The sequence below is a fragment of the Cyprinodon variegatus genome, unplaced genomic scaffold, assembly GCF_000732505.1.
Source record: "Cyprinodon variegatus isolate N-32 unplaced genomic scaffold, C_variegatus-1.0 Scaffold173, whole genome shotgun sequence".
Classification (NCBI taxonomy): domain Eukaryota; kingdom Metazoa; phylum Chordata; class Actinopteri; order Cyprinodontiformes; family Cyprinodontidae; genus Cyprinodon; species Cyprinodon variegatus.
The window spans coordinates 1,122,066-1,142,797 of record NW_015150626.1 but is presented as its reverse complement, the minus strand read 5'-3'; the positions used below and the strand labels follow the sequence as shown (position 1 = coordinate 1,142,797).

Genomic DNA, 20,732 nt, shown 5'->3' with positions numbered 1-20,732 from the left:
TCTAAAAGAAGAACTCTTCATAAAATGGCATTATGGTCAATAGTGTGCATCCTCTTCAGCAGCTGCTATACACCAACAGAGTTTCCCCAGTCAGAGGCTTCACAAAAATCTGATGCAAGACAGAAGATTGCTACAGAAGATTCTATAAAATCTCAATGAACAACAGGCGATTGGCTACCTCACTTAATTTTTGAAATTAATAACGTAGTTTTAAACTAACATGAATTGAATTCAATCTTTCAGACAGACTTGATATGGCTTCACTCCCTTAAAAATTAGTTTTAGCATTCATTTCGGAATCAGCGGGCTGTTGGGAATGACAATGATTTTCCAATTCCCCCAAGTTCATGCTATTGATTAGAGTTGTGTGACATTTTCCTAAGCAGTCCTGCCTGAGGGCTGAAAGATCACGGGCATTGAACACAGTTTATTCACCTTGAGTGGAAAAGTCATGACTTCACACGATCCGTATGTTTTTCACAGTGCTATGCAGTGTATGCATTTGTAGATTATTTGTATTTTTCATATTAGGTTCATCTGTTTGAAACAGATTAAAAATTATTTGGAAACCAATGAGTGACAATTAAGTATTGCTTTGATAAAAATGATGTTTTTGGAGTTCTTATTTTTTTCTGTAACAAATATAGACACCCTCACTTGTCCAAAAATCAGTTGTCAGAAATTATTCATAAAAGTCCCATCCTTGTCAACTCCAGTTATTACATAACATTTGACAGCTGGGCTGCAAACTGACATTGCTGCTCTCTCAGCTAAAACATGAACACAGGCTGCCTTAACACATACAGTAGAATTCACTAAATTTCTTTTTTAGGATTTTATTTATTGTTTTTTGCATTTTTTAATGCTGAGGTTCCTCCTGCCATGTTCTTTCTTTTTTTTTTAGCCTCATTCAGCTCACCTGATCCCTATCTAATCACCTCTGTTTCACCTGTGTGCACCTCAGCCTCTCTGCCATATTATCAACTGCCTTGTGCCGGAAGACCCTAATTTTTTCACTACTTTCATCTGTCTCTTTTTTAATAAACAAGTATATGTCATGTTGGTTTGTAGTTTTTTTACCCACATGTAGATTCACGCGGAGAACTATTGAGTTTTAACATTTTATTTACAAAAGCAACAGGTATCTGGAAGTGGAGGACTGGAGGAAATCAGTTGAACTTTCTCGTTGGTCTGAGGAGAGACAGAGGAATGATCATGAAGGAGTTGGTTGATGAAAACTGATGACTGATTTGCTTAAGCCAGGCATACACTGTGCAATTTTTTCAATCGTTGCACGCAGCTACAGCTCTGTACGATGAAACTCAATCTGAGAGGAAGAGGAAAAAGAAGAATTCTTCTTTGGGCATGTGCAGTTTGCAATTTGCTCACGACGGTCGGGAGAAAATCAAACATGTTTGATTTTCTCCCGACCTCACAATTCCAGATCGGGAGGCTGATCGCCCCTCATTACCCCCGTACAATACACAACGCACGATCAGGCTGAAAGTCGCCCCGATCGAAAAATTCTCGCACGACTGGAAAGGGCAAAAAAAATCGCACATTGTAATATGACTTTACTTGAGAGATGAAGGGGAGGTTGCTTGGATCTTATATACATACTAGTCAGGAAGCTCACTCACACCAGAAAAACAACAAAAACCCAGAGACCCTAGACGTTATGCCCTGAAGGCTATTCCTTCCTTGCCTTGCAAAGAGCTCAACCATTAATCTAATATCTGGACAGGAACCTCGATCCCATCTCCAACTACTGACTCATCCTTGAAGCCCTTGGTAAGAATACAGTTGCCTGTCTTCTTGTGAAATCCAAATCAATCAATTCAGGATCTGCGATGGACTGGCTACCTGTCCAGGGTGCACCCCCGCCTTTCTCTCCGCCAGAGATGGGCAATGGCCCCAACATGATTGCAAACCTGACTGTGCAGTTGTTCTGTGACAACATGGATCAGTCACCAGCACAGGTATGGCATTCAGGTGTCTCTGCTGCTATGATAAAATTTTGTCTGATATAGCGGAAGTTATAGTAAAATAAACCAGATAAACAGCCACAGGTTTGCCATACACACTGGCCTTTTGCTCCTCAGGGTTTTCCTGAAGTTCAAGCAAGGCCATTTGCACTTTATATGAATACTACATTATTTTTCTTCAGAGAGATAAAAAATAAAAACTGTTAAATATTTTATACTTCTTTGGGATTTTCTAGAAAATTGGGGGTCTCCTCTAAAGATGCTAACTCTTCGTTTTTTATAAGTGTTTCTGAGTGGTTCGTACTTGCTTTTGCATATTATGTTTAAACTAAGCTGATGTGTTATCAAAATTCCGTCATAAAAAATTAATAACAATAAAGACTTTTTTGATTGACTTGGTCACATGATACATGACTGATTGCCAAACCAAATCTCACTTTCACCAAGAACATGGCTTTGTTCACCTTCTTCACTTATTTAAATCGATCTGTTCATTAAGGTTAAAAAAAATTAGCTCGACTAATCAACAACAAAAATCCCAAAGCTACAGTCATTCCTGAGTTTCACTGAGTGTTTACAGTTAGGACTACCATCAGGTCGTTTAGTTCCTATAAGCACTGATATCTTCTAAAAAAGAAAAATGGTTGGTTTTGATTAAAAATACTGACCTTGTCCATCTCCATTTTCCTGAGCTATTTTTATGTTGGCACTCAGTCTTCCCTTCCGACCCTAATGCCATTTCATAGTACAGGCGGATGTCTCACACTCCAGACAGGGTGTTTTCAAGAACCCTTCTTTCTTTTCCATTTTGTTTTTTGTCTGTGAAAATTCCCTGCTGACAGTATGAGTCCTTTCTCTGAAATAAAGCTTTGGTGTAAAGTCAGGCTTGAAGATTTTAAAGGACCTAGAGAGGCCAAGATGGTTTGACAAGAAGAATCAAACCTGGGGTTTAATGTATAAACCTTACATACTAAATCATTTGTAATTATTAGTGGTGGGCATAGATTTCTTTTTTTTATCTAGATTAATCTCATTGTAATCTTTGAATTAATCTAGACTGATCTAGATTGAAATGGCTCATTTGAATTCTGCCAAAGGCATGCATGATATGTGTCTGCGTCCCCGTTTACCCACATTCACCCAAGCAATCATCAAGAAGCAAACATATTTTTTTGGTTATTCTTGGTGGTATCATCTTTTTTTACATTACATGGCCTAGCTTACGTGAAGGGGTGGAGTTTGCTTTTTGGCTTGCTTCGGTGTGGTGTACCGTGACGGTAGGTTTTGTTTTTTTCTTGTGTGCTGTTGAGTTGCCTCAGTTCTGTGCTCGTCGCGTCTCCTCTCTTCTCTTTTTTTCGTTGGTTTCTTTTTCTTTGGGTTGCTGGTGATGTATTCTCCTCATGATAGTGTGCCTTGCAGCTAGTTTATAAGAAGGGTCACCTGTGGCCGCCTGGAGAACAAGCTAGAGCCCATCATCTTCAACCACGCTGATGGACGGGCAGCTGGTGGCTATCCACTGAGTGAGGACATTAGTTAACTAAGCTGATAGAGTTGTGTTCATGGGCTTGACTTGGTTGCACTCAAACATTTTAATTTAACAAAGATGACCTTCCCCTGCGCTCAATCAGTACTTGGCCCGGCATCTTCTGATTGGCTAAGGGATGCTTTGTGTTTAGGTGGTATTTGACACTTGAAGTACTTGAAGAACTTCTGCCGTAAACTAGTTCCACATTGCACAAGGTGCAAACAGCTTTAGTCTTGTCGAGGTTTCCATTGGAAAGCTTCTTAAAAAAAAAATTTCCCTGAAGCAAACCAGGCGGCTTTAGAGCTGCATTTATGTCAGCATGTCATGTCCAATGTGATAATTTCATAGTAGGCCTACACAAGCTTGAAGACTGATTTGTCCTCGCCCCCAGATATACATCCGTTATAGTGGACCGTTATCGGTGTTAATGTGGGTTGACACCGATAACGGCCCACCACTAGTAAATATATTCTTTGATTCCATAAATAGCTCATCGTGATTCACTTGTGTACAAGCTGTTGTTACATGATCATTCCTAGAAAACCTTTCCACCAATTCAAAATTCCAAGCAAGCTTGACTGCATTGTTTGATAACAAGGATCAATTGGAATGTATGTACTTGACTTGGCATATGTCAGTATGACAAGATTTAACTGATTTTTTAGACTACTTGTTGAAATTGAGACTTTATTAATAACTGATTTGAATATTGTTTAAAATTAGAACTTCTCAGATATGGCCCTAATTGAAGAGATAAAAGCACAGTTTTGAGCACAAAATAATTAATAAACTCAACAGATCGTTTAGAATTATTATTAAATTATTTCCCTTCTTATTTCACAATGTGTTTTCCTTCTCAATTTACTATTTTTTTCGATAAATACAAAAAATTTTTACTAAATATGTGTTTTTAGGGTCAGTCCTAAACAATCCGTGCTCAGACAGTTTTGGTGAGAGCTCTAAATGAGCACTTGGCAGGTTTATTTAAACCTACCTTCATTCTTTCCTATTTATTGGCTTGGCTTTTTAGTCATAATGATTGAGTAAGCACACTTAATAACGCCTGAGCCCAGCCCTCTTGTCTTTTACATCAGTTTAATAATGAACTCTCCTTTTGTTACATATAAAGTTAATAACGATATTTAAGAAAAAACAACACACTCACCTTAACACCCAAGGAAGGAAGACAGTATTTTCTTAGATCATTTATTATACAATAGTAAAACATCGAATAAAAGATACATATTAAATATTATAGCCTATTTTCAAGATGAAGAGTGAGACTAAGATCACATTTACCACAGCAGTCAGGATCTAACAATGATTCATCTTCATCTAAAGTGTGTAAAAGTGTGCACAAAATACTTTAGCTACCATTAATAATAAGATGGCACTCAAAGCTAAATACTAAATTAAGTATTTAGAGATATCTGTCCACACATATGTGCTGATGGTCATGTGCATGAGGCACATTGAGAACTTGGAGCCAGAGGGGAAAAAGAGTCTCATGAAAACAACATTTCTGGTATCAAAATATAGATTACTGCAAAGAGTTATTGCATTATTTCTATCATTATTTGGAAGCAGCCAACTGTTCTGTTTGAGAGATTTCAGTCAGAGAACAAATTGGTGGAAAGTAGCTGGATGTATTGTTGAATCCCCTTTTTGACCTCAGGGTATCAGAAATAAAAAAAAACCTTCAAATGTAAAGAAGAACGAAAACATGACTCATCTCTGGCTCCAAGTCCATTAAGCCGGGGTTTAAAATTATGCTTGTCAGTCCCTCCTCACTTTAGCTCACTATTCATTTCTGACCTCAGAATCTGCTCCTTTATCTTGTTCTTATGTGCTCTGGCCAGACTTACAGTAACAGTGTATTTCATATGTTTGTTCAGTTTGAGCCCTGCATCTCCACTCCTTTGGCCTCTTCACTATCTCCAACAGTTGACTTCTCCTCACCTGTAAACATACAGAAAGTGGATTGTGTTTCATATGGGACAGTGCATCCTCCTTTCACATGGAAACTGTAGCATTCCTTTATTGAATGCCTGTAAATTGAGTTCATTTTACATGCTGTTGTGTAAATGGAACAACAGGTAGAATTTATTGAAAATTAACAAGACACATTGTCAGACAGCCTGCCACTGATTTTCATGACCTGGCATGGTGCTAGAATGGGGGCCAGAAAACCTGCCATTGATTTCCGTTACTTGCCACGGCAACGGAGCAGGTGCCAGATGGCCTGCCACTGATTTTCCTGACCCCCCTCACCACCGTAGCAGATACCAGGCAACCTGCCACTGATTTCCATAACCTGCCATGATACTGGAGCGGTGGCAAGATCACCTGCCTGGGCCTGAAAAACTATTACAACCATTACTGTAATTACCTACTGCATTTATAAGGATCTAGTGGGTAACCCATCCCCTTGGGGAGTATTAGGCTGCCGTTGTGTGGCACCCGGGGAGCAGTGTGGGGTTAAGGGTCTTGCTCAGGGACCCAGACTGACAGTCTGTGGGAGTGGGGCTTGAAATCAGAACCTCCGGGACCCAGACGGAGTGCTCTAACCACTAGGCCACCACTCCACAATTTGGATGTAAAACTTTGAGTAAATGCTGTTTGAAAAAAAATATAAAGCAAAGGGTATGTACTGTGCACCTAGATAGTATTTACAGGGCAGATTTTTTACATTTAGGTAAGTTAGAGCTTGATTTTACAAATGGTATTAAAGTCTGTCTAAACTGAGTGACGGGGGAGGCAGGTCTTAGTCAAGGCAATGGCCACACTGTCAGAGGTCCAGAGAGGAGAACCTACAGAAGGCCAACAATCTTTGTAACGATCAACAACTTCAAGGACTCTCAGACCATGAGGAAGAACATTCTCTGGTTTGGTGTGACAAAATTTGCACTCTTAGGTGGGATTGTCAGGTGCCATGTGTGAAATAAACCAGGCACCACTCATCACCAGTCCAATGCCATTCCTACAGTAAAGCATGCATTGGCAGCATCATTCTATGATGTTGATTTTTAGCCACATGAACTGGCAGACTGGTCAGGATAGAGGAAAAGATTATTAAAAAAAATGAACAGAGACATCCTGAGCGGAAATTTGCTCTAGAACGTTTTTGTCAGACACAACCCATAGCAAAAAGCCAGGATCTCAATAGACTGGATCAGAACCACTACAGTATGTGAATGTTCTGAGGTGGCCCAGCCAGATTCCAAATTAAAATCTGATTGAACACCTGGAGAGATAAGAAAATTATTCTAAACACATATCTTCCATTGGTCCAGACATAGCTTGAGATATGCAAAGAAGAATGAGCCAAGCTGCCTCCAGATCAGTGTCCAGAGCTTTACTCACTGTATTCAGAAATACTGGAGGCTGTTAATTCTGCAAAAGGTGGCTCAACAAGGCATTTACCCCAAGCTGTTAATACTTACCTGAATAGGGTTTCTTATTATCAGTTCTTTTTTTAATCTAAAAAAAATGCACTGGAATGCTGTGCGTAGAATTCTGATAAAAGAGATTTAATTTGTAATAAGGCTGTTCAATATAAAATTTTTGAATAACTTAGACTCTGTGAATACTTTCAAAATCCACTGTGGTCCAAAAAGCTTAAAGCTGCAAATATAAAATACCCAAAACTTAATTTGTTTCCAGAAATATTTCACATAATCTTGAAGAATTTTTTTCAGTGAGTACTTTTAAATCCAGAGGCCAGAAAAAGACACATTTCCTGATATATTTGTGATACTATAATTTAAAAATACCCGGTGGCAACAAGATCAGGTTATTATCGCTCCTTACCTACAGTTTGATCATCTGCTCTCCGTCTTTCACTTTGTGGGTCTGAGGAGCCGGGATCATCTGGCGGCCAGCGGAGCTCTCCGCTCTCCACTTCGGTCGCATCCGTTGGCTCCACCACAATGGAGGGAAGCCTCTTGGACAGCTTTGGATACCTCTCATGTGTATCCGGGAAGATCTTTTTAAAACTGATGTAAGGCTTGCAACAGTCTTCCAAAGTATAATAAAAAAGCTTTTGTTTAAAAACAGCATTGCAGCACACACTTGGAGCACTCAGGGGGACATAGAAAGGAAAAAACTACCTCAATTTTAAAGTATCTAATTAGAGTTAATTTTGAGATTGTGAGGCATAGAGACCAAGTCTAACTAGCAACCAGATTTAAAAAGTTTCTATTTTTGTTAAAATATTATCTAGCTAAATAGGGCAGATTGCAGCTATCAAGCGACGATAAGAAATGAAGATATCAATGTATTAAATCTGCAAAGAATTCCTTAGCTGAATATTGTTTTGTATATTCCAAAGCATTCTGTGCACGTCATGTATGATGGTTGATCTATGTAGGGTGTAATCAAGTCTGACATGTTGTGGGCAGTGGCTGAATAACAAGCCACGACTCTCCCAGCTCCACTGTCAGACCCATGGAAAAAGAAAATCAAATGGAACCAGGGGGAAGCTCCCCAACCAAAAACTTGTGATTAGTATCAGATTTGCTGTTTTGGAAGCCATGGCTACATGCTTTGGTCTGTACCTCTGGCTGCATGTTTAGGGCTGAATGTTTTACTCCTGCCATAATTGCAAATCTTTTTTAGGCTTCTTGTATGCAGCCCTATATTGTGAGTGATGTCTGTTCAACTGAGCAGAATACAAACAAACTAAAAATAGCTCTTTCAAGGGATGCTTTCAGTTTCTGTCATAAGTGACCAAAGTTATGGTGTTTTTCACAAGGTGTCATTTGAAAAATGCATACGGATGTACAGTAAGCAAGGCAGGTATGTCAAATAATCGTTTTTGGTTGTTTTTCAGCTCTGAAACCTTTTGGTTCACATGTTGAGCTATGTTGTATGTACAGTAAGTACTTACTCACTGTATTATACAGTAGCATTGCTCCATGAAGTATTGAACATGTCTTCTAATTATCAAAATTAGCTTTTTTGTATCACTGAACCAAAAAAATGTATAAAAATCATATAAACTTTTTTTCTAAGTGGTTACAAAATTAATACATTCTTTTTAAATTTTTGTTATAAAAGAACATTCTATTTCATCATGAAAAACACAACATTAAACACTTTTCAAAATGTATATGTTTTTAAAAGACACTTTGATTTTAATGCAATGATCTAAGAAGATAAAAATGAAAGGCTCAATATTAAACCAGGGTAGTAATGAAAAAAGATATTTTGTATTAACTAATTCTTAACAAATCTAATTTCAAATCCAAAAGATGGCTATCATCAATATGATAAAATAGCCAAATATTTTAGTTTTAAATTATCCTGATTTGGATAAAGGGTTCTTTGTGTATATTGAAAACACAGACTATAACAAGGGAACTGAGTATTCCAAATGTATATGAAAAAAACACACTATTGTATAGGTTTATTTCAAAGATTAATAATTTTATTAATATTATTATTATACATCTTCTTCGTGGGATCTATCCCTAGTTAATAATTACCACAAGCTAATAAACACACAGAGAAGGATACTGGGTCTTGATCTTCTGCTCCTCCTCCACTAAAGTCCTCCGTCTCAGGTTCCAAAGAGTTCATAACGTCAGCCATCCTAACAGAAAAAACATATTAATTAATCCTCAACACACAGCATCCATGTTCTTGGCTTTCATTTTCTTTTTTTTAAGTGTCTAAGCTACCTAACGTGATGAGATGAATCTTGAAGACGTTCTTGTTTGACTTGTTTTGGTTTAAAGTTTGTCATTATTCTTTGATACTTTTCATTTTATTCACCGCTATTCCTCAGGGTCTTTTTGACATCAGTGGTCACAATTTGTGAATCACAAACCTACTCAGTAAGGTCTCAAATAATTGCTAGCTTGCATTGATTGGCCAACAACAATGGCCAATTATTACCAACAATCCCACACACTACAGAAACAACAGGAGGTGGTCAATCACCGACAATCACTGTGGAGTAACAACATCTAACTCCCAGCTTGATATGCCATTGAGCTGAAGTCATTAACTGTCTTACAGGCTTTTTTAAGTGTTTTGCTGCTTAAACATGCCAAAAGAAGTCCTTTATGTTTAAATAAATTACTACAAACGCCAGAAGGTCTAAAAGGCATAAGTTCAAAAAGTATCCCAATTCAAGCTTTAATCGCAGGTCTGATTTAAATCTAAATCTTTCAAATTAAAAACTTTGTGTCTTTGCCCCGTTACTCCCACTAGGAGCTTTAAAAATCTAAGAGGAAAATCTGCCATGTAGAAAACAATAACTGTGCTGTTTGCAGTCCAGACCAATCACACATTAAAATACTGTAGACAGAAGACAACAGTTGCTGACCCAATAATCAGCTATTCATTTATTTAGAGCAAGAGTGAAAAAAAAGTTTTGGTTGTAAAAGTACCAAAGTTGGTTTTCACAGTTCAAAGGAAGATCTTAAACAAAGCAAATGTTGCAACACATTGCAAACACATCCCAGTCCTTCACAAACAAACTAAAAAAAGGAGTGAATTAAGGATGACAGATTTAACTGTAAACATCCTATTAAACACAACAGAAGGCATTAGATGTACTGACATTTAAAACTTGAGGAATACAGATTTCAGGTAGCTGACATTCAAAAACATTATAGAGCCTGACTGACGTTTATCATTTGTTCCTGGTAATTTTTCATATTTCCACAGTGACTTTGGCCCAGAAAGGCCAGCAGCACCTATCTTTACCTGACTGACTGGTTGCTGGCTCTTACTGAGGGGGGAATACTGTATATCTTAAACATTTTTGAAGCAAATCATTCTTTCTTACATAGAAAATGTGCTGCCAACTAGGACTGCAAGATATTAGAAAAACAATATGATGAATGTTGTATAACAATATGTTAGGAGAGGGCAACAAATAATTAAAAAGTGTTTCTACTTTGCCTTGGTTGCAAACAGGAGCATAAGATAAACAACTGATCTGCTTTAAGAAATAAACAAATTACTGAGGACTTTTTTAGTGCAGAGAAAGACATTCTTAAATCATTGTCTAACATTTACTGCGTTCCAAGCAGTTCTTGGTGATATCGCTAATGCACACAATGTTATCATAATTATGATAAACGTCATATAATTTGCAGCCCGTTTGCCGACTAGTTTAAGTGCAAAAGGGGATTGGGATTTAAAAAATAGGCTGTAGAAATAACAGGTAAATTGTAAAAACATAGACAGGTAGTGTCTGGATACAGCGGCACTGGTTCTAATGTAATTAACATAAGCTACTGATATAATAAAGTCATTTGTGTGTAATTTTGTTTTATCAATTTTTTAGGAAGTTGTTTTTCTGGTTACCTTGGGGGAAGGGAGGTGATTCAAACTGCAGAGGAACTTGCAAACTATTTCATATATTAGAACAAAAAAAAAACAATAGGAAAGAAAACAATAAGCTGAATTCAGATTTTATTTTCTATTCTGTGTTGTTAAAACGTTGCCTGTTTGTATCAAAGATTATTGCTAAAGCTATGCAAGCAAATCTTTGTAAAAATAAAGCTCATCAATTAGATTAAGCTTATTTTTTTTACTTCTCCACCCATGGGTAAAAAAAAGACATTATGGGCTAAAATAATTAATTTTAAAACACAGAGAGTAGCAATGTCATGATAAATATGATGACATACAAAAAGTGGAAAGAAATAGTAGGGCTACTATGGCTGTAACATTACTGTTAATATTCATGTTTAAAATAAAATCTGTCAAAGAAATCAATTCAAAAAGTTAGGAAGTTTGGTGGGGGTTTTTTTCCCCACAAATTTTATTTAATCCTGAAAAGATTTAACATTTAATTTCCTGTTAAAGTGACAGTGCGTCTCATACTAATGGTACTGCACACCGCAGCAACGTCAACTACTCCCCTCACTGCTTCTCCCCTCTAACAATACGGAGGCCATCATGGTACAAAATGGCTTCCCCAATGTCTGCGTCACCTATCTTGTAAAGTGATGACAAGGTTTGCTCACATAGATCATTTTATCAATAGTATTTGTATAGGAAATAGATTTTATATAGGGCTAAATAGCGAATACTTTAGGTATTTGTAGCACATTGTGGTCATGTTTTATGAGTGCTTGATAGTGAGGTTGTGTTGGTGTGGAAGCATATATTCCCTTTTTAAAGAGTCCAAGTGTTGACTGTGGCACAGGGGGTTATTAAACAAGGAAGAGGGAGAGGAAGGGAGCATGCAGCCAGGACCAGGAGAGGAAGAGGAGGTGAGGAGGCAAGTAACCTTGGAAAATTATTTTGGTCTGTGTGATAAAAAAATACTAATTCAAGATGTTTATGTAAGGCTCTGAGGGCTAAGTGTAGTAAACTGTCAGTCATTGCTGAGTAACGTCAGTCCTTATTACCTATGAAACACCAGGGATGTATCTCAATAGATACAAATGCTGGAGAGTAACAGCATTCTTCAGCCTGTTGCTGCCATTTAATCTTCACTACTATATCAGTTCAAACCTCTATACTTGCCACAGTCACATTCGGGTATAATGGTGATCTCTATAGTCACTAGTCTGTCAGCTATTCTCTTCAGTAATTCAAAGGTGTCTGCCTCCATAAATAACTATATAACTATAAAAAGCCATTTTTAAGCCCACAAAAAAATAAACATTACGCCTTTCAGTTCGTAGATGATAATTGATAACATATTTTTTTTCTCTCCATTCAGTTTATTTACATAGCACCAGTTCACAACAAATGTCATCTGAAGGCTCTTTACAAAGATAATTACTTCAAATCCTCCAGTCAGATTGTATAAACGTTTTCTGTCTAAAAAAACAGCTGATTGCATACAGTCCTTGACTTAGCAGGGTTCACTTCTCCTAGACAAGCTTGTAGCCACAGTAGACACCTGCTTGCATTTTGTCATTGACTCTAAGGCAATCCCTCACACCAACCATGCATGCAGCAACAGTGGAGAGGAAAGACTTTGTTTTAAGAGAGATAATCCTCCAGCAGAACTAGGCTCAGTGTCAGCAGCCTTCTGCCTAGGCTGACTGGGGGTTTAAGAAGAGAGAAGCACACAGACAAAAGGAACAGATCATATCTGCAGAGCAGCTCTGAGACAGTTTTTTTGTCAAAAAGGATAAAAGAGGGCACGTACAGTTAGAAATAGTTGAGCTCATAGCTTTGATAAACAGGACTAAAAACTACAACTAAAAACAGGACTTAAAACTAAAAACAGGACTAAAAACTGAAAAACAGGCCCAACTTCCCAACTCCATCATCCATAAAACCGTGTTCAGTTTTTAAAAAAAAAAGTAGAAACACCTGGTTTTGCATCATACTGTTTGATGAGCACTGCTATTAAACTGATATTAAAACACTTATCATCCTTTAAGAGTCAGCAGATGATAGCAGCATGACCTTTCATGTGATAAGTTATCAGATATCCCACTTTGTGACAATCAGACACGCAGTTGCTGTTGCCATAGGGACAAGGGATTGAGATTTAATGGTTCTGAATGTTTGAGTAGTGCACTTTGCTTGAACGCATGAGGCTGAGGACTGATTTGGAGGTATTCATGTGTGCTGTTACACCGCAATTACCACTGCCAGGATGGGGCCATGTTGTTGTGAGACTTCTTTGTGAAACCTGGAATTGCCTCTGCCCTTCATCATCATCATCATCCCTCAGCAACGAGACAATGCAGCTTTTATTCCTCATCAGAGGCTGGCATTGTTCCGTCAGAATGGAATCGGTACAGTCACTCCGGTCACTTTCTGGTCTGCTGCTCAGCAGGTAGAAAACAGAGAGGCTTGTGGAGTTCTGGATGGGATTTAAGTCAGATCGTGTTTCTGCAAAGTGCTTTAGCTCTGCGTTGATTAGAGTCAAAACAGAATAGAGAATTTAAATGTTGAGGCCAAAGATGACAATGCAAACGTCTTTAATAGTTTGTACTTAAAGGAAGCCTCAGAAAAGCGATGAAATGTGAAAACACTTTCTTTTCCCCTTTTCAAAAGGGTCACATTTAGCCGAAAGTGTTTTAAGTGCTGAATATAACTTTACATAAATCAGTGCACTTGATGCACCAACTATTTGAGCTACAGTATAAAACAGCTTTATTGAAGTCTTCAGTATTTTTGCTTTGAGTATAATAGAACTAAAGCTATCAGGGTAACAAGATGAACTCACAAAATCTTCAAAAGCTTTAAATAAAAGAAGCTAAGGGTTATTTAGCCTAAGATACATTATATGAAGCAGCTGCATCACCTGTGATATTACATAATTCCTAGAATAGTCTGAAAAGAAACATGATAAAATAGGTAAAAAAGAAACAGGAACTTTGCTGCAGTACATTCAGGATTGCAACTATCAGCTAGTTGGTTCTGAATGAGTTCACCTCTTTCAAAATTCAGCTCTAAACTGACTTTCTGAGGCAGATTGGTCCTTTTCCTACCTAAACATGTCAGAAACAGAACAGCCTAAAGCACCAAATGGTAAAGAAAACCCCACAATAACCAACGTCTAGCTCTTTGTTGTAGCAAAATAAACAAACAAAATACCTTGCAGAATATATAGTTCAACATTATAAGTATCTTAATTCACTTCAGTCTTAACCTCTTAATATATACCTCATTTTGGGTAATCCTCGCCTATTTTGCATACCCAAATGGAAAAGCAAATAACTTAGGAGCTGTAAGTCCAAATTACATGTGCAATACATTATTTATAAGCTAACACTCTCTAGTTTCCTAGTTCAAACATGTCTCAAAGTTGGGGGTTTTTATTCTCGGAAATGATAAGTCTTTTTTGAACGGCAGTAATAAAGATATTCTTGAGAAAATGCAGGTTTCATTGTATTATATTTGTTCTACATCATGTCAACCACACATGCAGACAATTTCAGACCTCTAGCTATAACAGTTCAGGAGCTTTGGGGTATGGTACTTTTTGTCTCAGCTTGGAGCTGCGTGCAATGGCTCCACCTGCTGGTGAAGATTTTACCGGCGGAATTTTATGCATTCTGAATTATTACCCCCACTTAAGGTCCACTGGGTCGCCGGCGATCCAGTGGGTTTTAAGAGGTTATTGTGCATTTAGACCGAATAGGATTTTCAAGCCCTGAGCGAATGATTTACATGTTTTTCCAGCGTAGATTGCTGCTCAGCATCACAGCAAGGTGAAAGCAGATGGCACGTTTTTTGGTTATCTGAGTCTTTAGGTTCCTCTACTAAAGATGAATTTTGGAACACAGGAATTTTTGCAGATCCTTGCGAGCTGATTGGGGGAATCAACACCTAGTGCCCGGCTATCAAAGTTTGGTTTAAGTCAATCGTGGCAACAAATAGCAGCAAAGAAACCAGAACAAGTAAGTACGTTTTCACGCTATTTCTGTAGATATTTCAAAGTAGAAATTGTGGGTTTTGACAAAACCGTAATACTCCTACGTGTTTGGCCAAACCGTTTTGGGTTGTAATCGAACGATTTGAGCTGGAGTTGTACAAGATGGATTTTATTGTGTTTGTAAAATCACACATACCGCAAAAATTCAGGCCTAAGGCAAAGTTATTTCATTGTCATATTCATAGAGCCCTTTGAAAAATTAAGCACATAGGTTTACCATCAGATGTGTCAAAATCCAAAATGAGCTGAGCTCCTGAATAAGGATAGACCAGCATAAGAGCTATTTTTTTCAATTATTATTCTGGAAAGGTATCTGCCATTTCAGCAGACTAAACAAAGAAACAAAGATAACCCTGCTTGAACTGGACAGGATGAAGATAACTGCTTTGATATACTAATCAGCTATGTTTTATTGCATGAAAAAAATTTTAATATTGGGATTTACAAGATTATTTAAAATAAAGAAATACACCATTTAGATTAGATCAAAATCTCCATGATTTCCATGCATCACACCTAATTCAACTTATTTAGAAAAAAACTAAACAAAATCGAGAACTATGTTGGTTCTGACTGTCAAAGACTGACCCTCACGCATCGCTTATGACCGCAGGCTCTTATATAGTCAAGGAGCTAAAGATTTTGCTCTACTATTTTTCCCGCCAACTTAACTACTGGTCATGGTTAAGGCTAGAAAAAAGTTTACACCTTCTGAGGGGTCTAAAAAAAGAAAATGTGAAAGGGAAAGTGCACGAGGAATAACAAGAGTCACTCGCTGAAAGGAGTTTGTTCGTTGGCGCAGGCTGAAAAAAGAAGCAGGATGTAAAACCGATTCTCTTTTCTCAATTTTAGTATTCGACTGGTAAGTTATCACTTCGCTCTTGGTATATAGTCATATATCTTTGTTACCATTTTCAATGTTTAGTAGAAGCCAAATAGGGGCAGTTACAGGTCTAGCGCCCCTAGTGGACAAAAGTTACACAGTGTGCCTTTGAGTACAGAGTTGCTACTGTCAGGAGTAGTGGATACTTGTTGAGATGATTTCTTGCAAAATTTTATGAACTAAGAGGAGGAGACTCTGGAGGGAATAAGCCAGAGGAATGAAGAAATGAAGTAATGAAGAGAATCCAGAAATTAGGAACTGCACAGGAGGTGTATATATGGGAGATGGAAAAAAAGAATATGCTAATCAGCTAATAGGGAGCAGATGTGGATAGAAGCAACTAGAAGGGAGCAAGGGGAAAGGAGACCGGCAGAAGGGGGGAACTAAATAAAAACACAACCCTGCTTAAATATAACTATAAAAGCAACTAGAATGACAAGAAATGGAAATGAAACAAATAACCCAGAAAAAACAAAATAACATAAATCAAAATGTAGCTGAAAACTGAAAAAAAGGAAAGAGGAAGGATGTTTTTTTTCTTTTTTATGTTTTATGTTATAGGGAAATAAATAATTTAAGAAGAGGTGAGAACAATTACAGTTTCTGCTAACCTCAATACTTGATTTCTGAGAAACCCAACAAGATATGCGATCCTTGAAAAAATGGACAACCATTAAAGGACAAATCACCAATACTAATGGAGCTTTAATGGAAATGATTCTGGCTTCTCCCCTGGAGTGTGAAGCTGCTCAGCAGGGAGTGAGGGAACTCAAGCATTAGTATGGACTGGATCCATGCTGGAAGAACTATCAATAGGGCTTCTCCCCCTTGGTTTTCCTCTCCTCCTAAACTCCTCCTGATTAATATCCATGAGCTATAGCAGTGGGACAACACCTGTCAGTCACACCCTGCAGAGAGCAGGGGAAAGAAACACACCAACCTGCACACAGCTCTGTGTGTATGAAAGAGACGGAGAACTGAGGGAATATTATGAAAATATCTCCTCCATCTCATCTCTTACATCAACAGAACTCCACACTTAAAGCTTTGAAGAGACGGTCTCCTAATTGATATGGAGAGGTCATCCAAGCAGGTGATATCTTACCTTTCAATAGAGAATTGAAGTGATTCTGTCTCCGGATCTTTATTGAGAAGAATTTAAGATCAGTTCTGGTGCCCAAACAACTAGTCTGAATGTAATTCTATTTTAAATTCTCCTCCAAGCCAAAACCTGTTAAGTAAACTGTGGTTTATAAAACCTTATGATATTAATTTTTTAATGTAGATAGAAAGCAATGCATGTCAATTAATTCTGAGTGTGTGAGAAGAACAGAGTGAGCGACAAAAAAAAATGTTTTTACTGGAATTGATTATTTTTCACACTAACATGCATTATATATATATATATATATATATATATATATATATATATATATATATATATATATATATATATATATTTATATATAAGCACATGCTTTAAATTCAATTCAATTCAAACTAAGCACCGAGTTGACGTCAATTCAGGGATGTTGCCTTATTTGGTTCTGGCCTGTACTTTTATTACACCCTGAAGTTGATATACAGTAAATGCAATGTTCCAAGCTGCACTCAGAAAGGGGAAAATTTTCACAGTCTTCCCAAGGATCCGAAGGCTCGACAGGCATGGATTATTTTTAACTGTCAGAAGATCCCTGCAAAGTTTGATGCTCAGCTGTTCATTTGCTCTAAGAATTTTACCCAAGACAGCTTTCAAAATCTTGGACAGTTCAAAGCAGGATTTGCTAAACTTTTTTTACTGAAACGAGGGGCTGTTCCAACCATAAGGCCACCACAACCGCACGCTGAAGCTTGATAGCAATGCTAGCATATCTATGGTGACCAAATTTGGGCAGGTGGACCGGACATTCGAACCGAGCCGTGAACTCCGAGGCTAGTCCGGGAACGGTAAGCTTCCCCCCGCCTGCCTTACCGTACTTCCCCCATGCCTGCCCGGTAAGCATGGGCCCACCGGTGTCCAGGCTACTGTCACCGGGTCAGGTTCGGTCGCTCCATCCCCAGCCCCGAACAGCCCCAGAGCTCACGGCTCGGCTCTGCTGCATTGTAGTCGACCAAAATCCCAGACGATTTTGAAATTCCCCCCGAACATTTTTTTAGGTATGAAAAGTAGGACATGTCCAGGAAAAAAAGGGCGTCTGGTCACCAACAATTTCGATGTTTCAGTGAGTCAGTGCTTGTTGCTATGATGCATCTTTGCTCAGAGCTTCGATCCTTGTAAACCAACAAATCATTGCACAGGTCATCTAAATATTCATGAGAATTCTATAAAAGGAAGAAAACCTGTGGTTTCATTCTGGGGCTTTTAACCAGGCTTGCATTAGGGCTCATAGAACATCAAATATGCCATTTTCAGCCCAATACACCTATTCAGAGAACTTAAGGACCAGAAAAATACCCTACAGTATATAATCATTCTATGACCCCTTTAAGTAGTAAAGAAAATTTATCTTTTCTAACAAATATGGTGTTTCTTCCCTTGCCCCTGAATGCCTCACTGCTGTCATCCACTTCAAGTTCAGTTTGATTTATCCTGCTTGTTGCCCCAATTCACACGTCCCTTGATATTTCAGTGGCACAGAAGCTGCATATAACTTGGAAAATGTTACGTAAATGTCTAGACTGGGTTTTCAGCACAAGTTGAACTTCAGGCACAACAGGTAAGTGAGCTTCACTATGTTAAAAAAAAGGGTCAGTACAAATCTCAAAGCCACAGCTTGTAAAATCAATTTTTTTTTTTTTATTTAAACTATATTAAAATGAACTTGAAGTGTTATACTTATGAAGAAATTAAGAAATGTTTGGTTTGATGAGAGAAGAAAAGCTCCTACCTGTGTGCAGGCTGATAAGGTCTCAGAGCAGAAAGGTCTCAATCCTGCGCTGCTTCATCACACTGATCCTGCTGTCGATGATGCTGCAGCTGCTGCTGCTGCTGCTGATGATGATGATGATGGTGATGATGATGATGATGATGATGATGTGGGCGACAGGCGGAGGAGCGCACAGGGTTCTCTGTGAAGTTGCCGCTAGTATTAAAGTGTATGGAGTCTGCGCAGTGGAGCGCGACTGGTGCTGCGTTCACTGGATCAGGAAAAGTAGGAATTTTGAATTTAAGTGTACAAAAGTGGTTATTTAGGGCAATATTTGCACATTTATAGTAGACAGTGCTGAGGATGAGTTGATGTAAGATATTTGATCAAGTAAATCAATAATGGAATAAATAATTTTTAAATGAAAATCAAATGTAAAATATATAACCTATAATACATAAATGCAGAGGGAAATTACTATGATTTAAATTTGAAACGCTATTATTTTTAGCTATTTAAAAAATAAATGATTCAATTTTACATGTTTCAAACTGGTGATGAAATTGTCATTACTTATTTCAAGTATATCAAATATTTTTTTTGCTCTTATTTGTTTTTATATTTAATAGTTCATTGGGCAAAATATTATTAAGGGCAATGTAAATGATTTGCGCTATTCTAACCAATCAAATAAAAAAAAATGATGATTATTCTAAGCTTTTTTAAGATGATCACATTCTTAAATTTTACACCGGTTGTTTAGGCATTGAACTGTAAAATCCAATTCAGTTTAATTACTTTATTAAATTAAATTAAATTGGTGAGGTAATATGTTATAAGCAAAATTTTAAGACTTTAATATACCATAGTTATATTCTAACAAATTCTCTCGAAAGTCTACACAAATCTGTTAGAAACCAAATTTGTTGTGGTCTAAAACTATGAGTGTAATGCATTTTTTTCTGGCAACACTCAGTAAGCAGGTTTACACCTGAGAGGTCTGTTTTATATTTGACAAGCAGCTCAGGGATGTAAGTCTGCCCACAGCCATTCAGCAAAATTTGAATATCTATCATCATGCAGATGGGTAAACAGAGTAGTGATATAAAAACTAATGAACTACGATCAGTTTTTTTGGTTTCGGTCATAATTATTACAGCAGCATTTTGGATGAGCTACAGTTGTTAAATTACTGATTTTCGGAGAAACTAACATTACAATAATTTAACCTATTATAAACAAAAAAAAAGAAGAGTCCTTGTGTTCCTCTTTCTAGCACTTTATGGGCACATCCTAACTTGCTGAAGCTAAGCATTCCTCTGGCCTGGAGAACTATTGAGGTCCTGCAAAAACAAACTGGTGAGTGTTGCTGTGATGACAAATTAAAGGCACAGCTAGGAGCTGCTGTTGCATCCAGCTGAGAGTAAACCATAAAAAGCAGAGGATGCTTTGTAGAACTATTGAAAAGCCTCATCAGACCTCAATGGGTTTGGCTTTAATGGACAAATACCAATCATTCAATTTATTTTGACAATGTCAAGGCAGGAAGATACAAACTGTGTTTGAGCCTAGATGTTACACACTGGTTTAAACGTTGGGCCTCTGTTGTACACTGAAAAAAGGAATGCAACGGTTTTTGGTATTTAGTGACTTTAACACAATTGTTTCATGTTAGCAGGGTAGTGTTGGGATCTGGAGGTTTGGGTTTCTACTTTCTCCACCAGAGGGCGCACGAGATCTCTCCTGAGGGCATGAGCTGACTTCGACACCTGTTTCCCATCTGCTCATCAGGAGCCCTACTTAAGGAGGAGGAGGCTGACACTTCCCTGCCAGAGTGTTTGCCAGTAATGGTACAGCAAAACCTGAGCCAGCCCCTCAGATCTTAAATCTGATTTTGTTAACAGTCTGACCCTGTGTTCTTCTGCCTCTCAGATCCTGACTTATCTGGATACCTGCCTGATCCTAGAGGAAACAAACGCTTCCTGGAACCTGCCTGTCTGTCCTCCACCTCTGTCTCTGCCTCTGCCTCTGCCCTCAACCCTCAGCCTGCCGACCAGCCTCTGGACCCACAAGGTTCCCCCCCTGCTGATTAGATAACCCTCTG

At 37.9% G+C, this 20,732-nt stretch overlaps 1 protein-coding gene across 1 annotated transcript; it reads right to left on the bottom strand.

Moving 5' to 3' along the window:
• Positions 1-4,709: 4,709 nt before the first annotated feature.
• On the bottom strand, positions 4,710-18,792 carry LOC107087105 (protein LBH-like). The gene is made up of 4 exons (XM_015378476.1): positions 18,650-18,792; positions 9,028-9,103; positions 7,321-7,495; positions 4,710-5,469 (listed from the first exon to the last, which is right to left on the bottom strand). The coding sequence occupies exons 2-4, from the start codon at positions 9,100-9,102 to the stop codon at positions 5,402-5,404; spliced, it is 318 nt and encodes a 105-aa protein (XP_015233962.1). The 5' UTR covers position 9,103; positions 18,650-18,792; the 3' UTR covers positions 4,710-5,401.
• Between the last annotated feature and the right edge of the window lie 1,940 nt (positions 18,793-20,732).